Source organism: Malaclemys terrapin, chromosome 1, assembly GCF_027887155.1.
Source record: "Malaclemys terrapin pileata isolate rMalTer1 chromosome 1, rMalTer1.hap1, whole genome shotgun sequence".
Lineage (NCBI taxonomy): Eukaryota > Metazoa > Chordata > Testudines > Emydidae > Malaclemys > Malaclemys terrapin.
Genome location: NC_071505.1, coordinates 142,021,058 through 142,028,641, shown reverse-complemented (window position 1 = coordinate 142,028,641; position 7,584 = coordinate 142,021,058). Strand labels below are relative to the sequence as shown.

The window sequence follows — 7,584 nt, the reverse complement described above, 5'->3', positions numbered from 1 at the left end:
ACTGAAACTCAGGTATTTGCTCTAAATGCACTGTACTTCCTTCCTTATGGGTACTTCCTCTGCTGCCCATCTTCCCCATGGTTCTATTGCTAAGTCTGCAGTCCCTGGGGGGAGTGTGTCACAGTCTGACATCCACATCACCCATGGGGCACTGTGCTACTTCGCTGTCAAGTCAGAGAGAGGAAGTTTGTCACCTGGATAACTCACTCACCAAGACATTAACAAAACCAGAGAAACTGCTCCCATTGCATCTCAGAACCCCTAGAGACCCTGCTGCTCAGAGTGCTCCCTCTAGCCCTGCCACCACTCACCCCATTATAACTTTGTCTAGTAGCTCATAGTCACATTATGCCTATCTGAATAAGCTGTAACACTGCCACAGAGAAGCACATTCCACCAGTGGACAGACATGGAGACAGACACAAAACTAGCCAGCGAGCAAGAGATGGTTCAGCAAAATAAAACCCTGGGAACCACGGGGCATGTCTGAGCAAAGTGGGAAACTTAAAGAGCATTTTGGGGGGAAAGGGGACAGCGCTAAGAAGGGGCCAGAGTCCGATGAGGCAGGGAGAGGTGGTTGGGAAGGTTATGTTGTTGAGTGGGGTGCAAAGAAGTTCCCAGAAAAGGGGGCTCAGCTAGATGTGTAGGGGCACAGAGAGTTGGCCATGGAAGGGGTGGGAACCACTAGGATGTTGCTTCACTGTGACTCTGCCTCATGGAGGGGTGGGGATGGGGAAAAGGCCCCTTCTCATCCTTCACAGTTCAGCCACCTGTCTCCAACCCTCCATCCATGTGGGCAGGGGACTGGACTCGATGACCTCTCGAGGTCCCTTCCCGTCCTAGAATCTATGAATCCAGGGGCATGAAGGCTCCTAGTGTGTCAGTTACCTGTACATTACCCAGCATGCACCGTGACACCCCTCCAGCGATGACATCACACACAACACAAAATGGAGGCCTGTAGAACAAGGAAATGGCAGTTCTTTAAGCTTCCCTGAAGCATTGTCCCCATGCACCCTGAGCATACAAAGCCCCCTGCACTAAGACCATCTCCTCCCTACCCCATCATCATCTGGGTGGTGGTGAGGATGGAAGCACATGGAGGCCTGGCACATACCGGGCTGTAACGCTGAGCATCTGCCTTGCTGCCTTTCCCCTTCTCCATGGAGCTTGCAGTGTTGCTAGAAGGGAGCAGTCGGGTTACTAGAAGAGAGCCAAGCACACAAGAAAATGAGCTCTTCCAGGAATAGGAAAAGCAGTTCTGTCACCCCAATCTGTGATCCATAATCTGTCTCAACCCTTTAGCCATCACCCCCAGCTGTCTGATCCCTACAACCTCTTGCATTGTCTGGTAAGTTTGCCTGCATGTGGCAAAGCTGCTCTCCAAGAGTTCTTAATTTGATCCAGGGCTTGCTAGAGTTGAACTCCGGCACCTCTAAGCTTGATAGTTCATATCCCCAGCAACTGTGAGGTTGCTGTGTCAGTTATGAAAGTATAAACATTGCTTGAACCCTGGCACTTTTCATTACAAATTAAGCACTGTCTCCAACTACTCCAAATGTGCATAGTTCTGTCCCCTCATTTCAACCCCACTACCCCTGTGTCTCTGTAATAGTATTACACACAGAAAACTATTTTAAAAGAACATTGTTAAAGTTGTAAAGTCAAGCACTTGAAAGTGAGGAAATGCTAGAAGTAAGGCTGCCTGTGCAGCCTTAGTTCAGCCTCCTAGCGCATATGCATAATTATTTAATTACATATTATTTTTTCCACAGGACCCTTGCCTCTTTCAGTACACAGGACAGACAGTGCTCAGTTAATGTTTTGTTTTCTCTGTGTTGTTCAGTGTGTGGCCCCAGGGCTTATTTACTGCTCACTACTCAAACACTGTTCTGAATTCAAAATTATTAATTTCTTCAGGGGCTTTTCTATGGTGTTCTTCACTATAGTACCTGAGTGCCTCACAGACTTTAATCAATTTATCTTTATGATACCCCTGTGAGGTTGTGGGGTGATATTAGCCCCATTTTAGATACTGGGAACTGAGGCACAAAGAGAATAGTCAGAATTGTCCATTAATTTTGGCAGCCCAATTTGAGACTCTTAGCATTATATAGCAGTTCATATGTTCAAAGCACAGCTCTTATAGATTTTAGCCCTTCTGCAAATCAGACCCCAGGATCTCACACTGGGCACCTAGAAAATGAGCAACACACAATCAGTGACCACCTGGGAAAAGTTTGGTTTAAGTGACTTGCCCAGTGTGGGGGAATAGGCCTGGCTGGCCTCCCTTGCACCGATCAGAACATCGGCGAAGAATCGTCATATAGGCCCGCCCTGCAGGTCACAAGCCTGAACTAGGCTAAGTGACACAGCCTCCTGCCAAACTCGGTCAAGAGTCATGACCGGGGGGGTGGGGGTGGGGCAAGGAGGGAAATAATAAAAAGCCCCAGCAGCAGCACTAATGAAATATGTTCATGGCTGATGAAATATAATAACCGCTTGTGTGAAGCAATAGGTAACTTTAGCTGAATGCAAACTGACTAAATGCAGCTTCTCCTTTGGGTGCTCTGTAACACGCCCCCCCTCCGAATTTCTAGCTAAATGCAAACTTCTCCTGTGAGCACCCTGTAATTCCAGCTAAATGCAAAACTAGCCAATTAGATACCTTCTTTGAGCGTCCTGTCAACCCCTCCCTGGTACACTGACCGTAACACCCCGGAAGGTACTATGCACCCTGCCGAGAATATACCCCGAATGAATGCCAAGTCCTGACCAGAATCGGAAACCACCAAAAGCCCTCCACCTAATATGCACCCAATTCTCGGAAAATAATAAGAAAGGTGCCGGGAAACGGAACACCCTAACTCTTTATTTTTTGTAAATGACGTGTAACTTGTAATATGTTTGCGGTTTATAAGAATAAAAAGGAGCCTGCGAGCTCTGCTCAGGGGTGTAGTTTCCAACTGCAACCCCCAACGCTTTGGTATGTATTGCAATAAATTGGCCTCAGGCTTGAGTCTGTGAACTAAAATCAATGCGTTGGTGACTTTTTCCACGACACCAGTATGAAATAGGACAATAATTCCTATAGCATAGCTTTAAAAAAAAAAAAATACAATCTTGGTTTAAAGATTGCCAGTGACGGAGACTCTACTACAACCTTTGGGAAATTGTTCCCATGGTTAATGTTAAAGATTTATGCCTTATTTCCAGTCTGAATTTGTCTAGCTAAAACATCCAGGCATTGGAGCATATTATACCTGTGTCTGCTAAACTGAAGAGCTTATTATTAAATATACAAAAAGTAATTTTCCCTCTGCTGATATTCACACCTTCTTGTCAACGGTTGGAAATGGGCCACCTTGATTGCATTGTTAGCACTACAAAAATAATTTCCCCTCCCTTGTTATTCACCCCTTCTTGTCAACTGTTGAGAATAGATCACTTCCACCTTAACTGAATTGGCTCGTTAGCACTGGCCCCCCACTTGGTAAGGCAACTCCCATCTTTTCATGTACTATAATATATATTCTGCTTATTGTTTTTTTCACTCCATGCATCTGATGAATAAATTTGTTAGTCGCTAAGGTGCCACAAGAACTCCTCACGGTTTTTAATTAAATATTTGTATCCCAAGTAGATACATATAGATTGTGATCAAGTCATCCATTAATCTTATCTTTGTTAAGTTAAATAAATTGAGCTCCTTAAGTCTATCACTATACGGGATGTTTTCTAATATCATTCAAGTGGCACTTCTCTGAACCATCTCCAATTTATCAGCATCCTTCTTGAATTGTGGACACCAGAACAGGACACAGTATTCCAACAGCAGTAGCACCTGTGCCAAATACAGAGGTAAAACAACCTCTCTACCCCTACTCGAGATCCATAGAAGAATCATAGAAGATGAGAGTTGGACAAAACCTCAGGAGATCATCTAGTCCAACACCCTGCTCAAAGTAGGACCAACCCCAACTAAATCACCCCTGCCAGGCCTTCGTCAAGCCAGGCCTTAAAAACCTCTAAGGATGGAGATTCCACCATCTCCCCAGGTAACCCATTCCAGTGCTTCACTGCCCTCCTAGTGAAATAGTTTTTCCTAATAGCCAACCTAGACCTCCACCACTGCAACTTGAGACCATCACTCCTTGTTCTGTCATCTGCCACCACTGAGAACAGCTTAGCTCCATCCTCTTTGGAAACCCCCTTCAGGTAGTTGAAGGTTGCTATCAAATCCCCCCTCACTCTTCTCTTCTGCAGACTAAATAACCCCAGTTCCCTCAGCCTCTCCTCATAAGTCATGTGCTCCACCCCCCTAATCATTTTCATTGCCCTCCGCTGGACTCCCTCCAATTTGTCCCCTGTTTATACATCCCCAGGATTGCATTAGCTCTTTTTGGCCACAGCATTGCACTGGGAGCTCACGTTCAGCTGATTATCCACCCCACCCCCAAATCTTTTTCAGAGTCACTGCTTCCCAGGATAGAGTCACCCATCCTATAAGTATGGCCTACATTCTTTGTTATTAGATGTATACATTTACATTCAGCCATTTTAAAACACATACTGTTTGCTTGCACTCAGCTTACTAAGTGATCCAGACCACTCTCTATCAGTGACCTTCATTATTCCCTTCATTATTTTCCATTCCCCCAATTTTTGTGTTATCTGAAAACTTTATCAGTGATCATTTTATGTTTTCTTCCAAGTCATTAATAAAAATGTTAAATAGCATAGGGCCAAGAACTAATACCTGTGGGACTCCACTAGAAACACACCCGTTCAATGATGATTCCCCATTTACAATTACGTTTTGAGACATATCAGTTAGCCAGCTTTTACTCCATTTAACGTGCACCAGTTTAATTTTATATTTTTCCAGTTTTTTAATCAAAATGTCATGTGGTACCAAGTCAAGTGCCTTACAGAAGTCTGTTACATCAACACTATTACATTTATCAACCAAACTTGTAATCTTATAAATAAAAGATATCAAGTTAGTTAGTTTAACTGGATCTGTTTTCCATAACCCATGTTGATTGGCATTAATTACATTACCCTCCTTTAATTCTTTATGAGGCCTCTATCAGACACTCCATTATCTTGCCTAGGATCACTGTCAGACTAGAATCACCCAAGTCATCCCGTTTACCCTTTTTATTTAATGGCACGTTAGTTTTCTTCCAGTCTTCTGGAACTTTCTCAGTGTTCCAAGACGTTTTGAAAATAAACATTAACAGTCCAGCAAGCTCCTCCGCCAGCTCTTTTAAAACTCTTGCATGAAAGTTATCTGGGCCTGTTGATTTAAAAATGTCCAACTTTAGTAGCCTCTGTTTAAAATCCTCCTGAGATACTAATGGACTGTGAAGTGTGTTATCATATGATATGACTGAATACACCACCCAAATAGAGAACAAATATATTTGAACACTTCTGCCTTTTCTGCATTATTATTGATAATAATCATGATAAGTTATTGTCCTTAATTCTGCTGGCCATAGATTTTTCTTTGTGTCCCTTTGCTTACCTTATCAATTTTCTATATTTGCTAGATTCTGATTTATATTCATTACTGTGAATGTCCCCTTTCTTTCATTATTAATCGCTGCCTTCATTTCCCCTCTAAACCATGTCAGTTTTTTAACCAATATGGTCTTCCTTGTTTGTTGGATTGTGGCTTTTTGGGCATCTAGTAAGGTGTTCTTAAACAATTCCCAATTATAATTCATATTTCTGATTAAACTATTTCTCCCAGCTATTTCTCTCATAATCGTTTTCTGCTTTGTGAAATTGGCCATCTAAAAGCACCAAATATATATTGGACTTTACTCTGTTTGCATATTCTAAATATGATCAAGTCATGATCACTTGTACCTAAAAAGCAACAGAGGGTCTTGCATCTGAAGAAGTGAGGTTCTTACCCACGAAAGCTTATGCTCCCAATACTTCTGTTAGTCTTAAAGGTGCCACAGGACCCTCTGTTGCTTTTTACAGATTCAGACTAACACGGCTACCCCTCTGATACTTGTACCTAAGTTACCATTCATTTTTTAGTTTTGTGATCAATTCTTCATTATCTCTCAAAAGGAGGTCTAATATAGAACTCCCCAGTGTTGGATGCAACACTTTTTAAGTTAGGAAATTGTCATCTATAATATCTAGAAATTCCAGGGATATTTTAGTACTGGCAGTATGAGACCCATAGCATATGTCACTCAAATTGAAATCCCCCATTATCACACAGACTTTTTTCCTCCTACACATTATACATTGGTGTATAAGGAACCAATCGTCCTGTTCCTTATTGTGATTTGGTGGTCTGTAGCAGACACCTACTAATACTCCATCTCATGCTTTACCAGTTAGGACATTCATCCATAAGCACGCAAGATCACTTTCTTTTGAGGTATCAGTGAATTGGAAACAAGTGCCATTTTTGACAGAATGCCACTCCCCCCTCCCCTTTTGCCCACTTAATCATTCCTAAATAGGTTATAACCATCGATTTTTAACATTCCAATTATGGGAATCATCCCACCACATTTCAGTAACATAGTGCTCAGTTTTGGTATAAGTACATCACGCCTGTAACATGGAATATGCTGAATTACTAATATGTGCTCTCAACCTTATCTTTATTTTAATGTCATTTTGTCTGGGAATATTAAATTGTACTGATGCACTCAGGGTATTTTTGTGATGTATTTTTTATGTTCTGTCAAGAGCACCATGTGCTGTTTTTAATCACTTGCATAAATCTAAATAACCCTGCCCCAGTTTTCTCCCCACACTCCCTAGGAAAAGCCCTTCCCCCACTTTTGTTTACTCCCAATCTCAATCTCAAACCCCTCCAGCATCTCTAGGAAAGGCCCCATCCATCCCCAAAAGGTTCAACCCATCCCACAGACCCTTCCTTTCCTTCCTTTCTGCACTATCCTCTATTGCTGTGACAAGACTCAGACTGTTGGGGTGATGACATCACAGATCCTTTTCTGTTTTAATGGAGTCTGCAATCAACAGTCTGCCCCCAGGGACCATTTCTCTCCTGCTTCTGGAGCTATCATTTTTATTATCATTTGGCTGTGATAAGGTCTGCAGGGTTTCCCCGTTTTAACCTTGGATCTCTAATGGTGCAAGGCAACGACTGAGGTACAAATCTGCATTCCCTTCTGCACTTTCACACTGGCTTTCCTGTTCTCTATCTTTTTTACAAACTGTCACTAAATAAGGGAACAAGGTCAGGAGCTGCCTTTAAGACCAAGGATGAGTTCTGAAGTGGTACTAGATCACTGGCCCCTTAGCATGCAGTTGCTAGGTATGGCCACCCATCCCCAGCCAGCAGGAGGGAAATCTCAAAGAAAGTCTTGAGCTGAACATTACCATTAACCATGGAGTGTCTAATCCTGACTGCAAATGTTGGGGCATGATCCACCAGCTTCTGAGAGATTTATCTCTACACAAACAGAGATGGCCAGTGAGTCAACTGACAGGGGACCTACTTGGCCATAGAAGCAGAAACCACTGAAAAAATCTCTGCTTCCACTCCCCTGCTATACGGTCTGAGAGAGGAGCAGGTAA

At 42.9% G+C, this 7,584-nt stretch overlaps 1 protein-coding gene across 4 annotated transcripts in view; it reads right to left on the bottom strand.

Annotated features, from left to right (window-relative positions):
* Nucleotides 1–7,584, bottom strand: part of LOC128843988 (rap1 GTPase-activating protein 1-like) — a 72,784-nt gene that overhangs the window by 2,405 nt on the left and 62,795 nt on the right. For 3 of the 4 annotated variants that reach the window (XM_054041196.1, XM_054041225.1, XM_054041215.1), the window contains 2 exons: nt 1,118–1,203; nt 889–958 (listed from right to left, as the gene is read on the bottom strand). In XM_054041196.1, the coding sequence (XP_053897171.1) occupies nt 935–958; nt 1,118–1,203 (110 nt within the window). In that variant the 3' untranslated portion in view covers nt 889–934. The remainder of the gene's footprint in view (nt 1–888; nt 959–1,117; nt 1,204–7,584) is intronic. The other variant, XM_054041207.1, reaches the window with a different exon arrangement.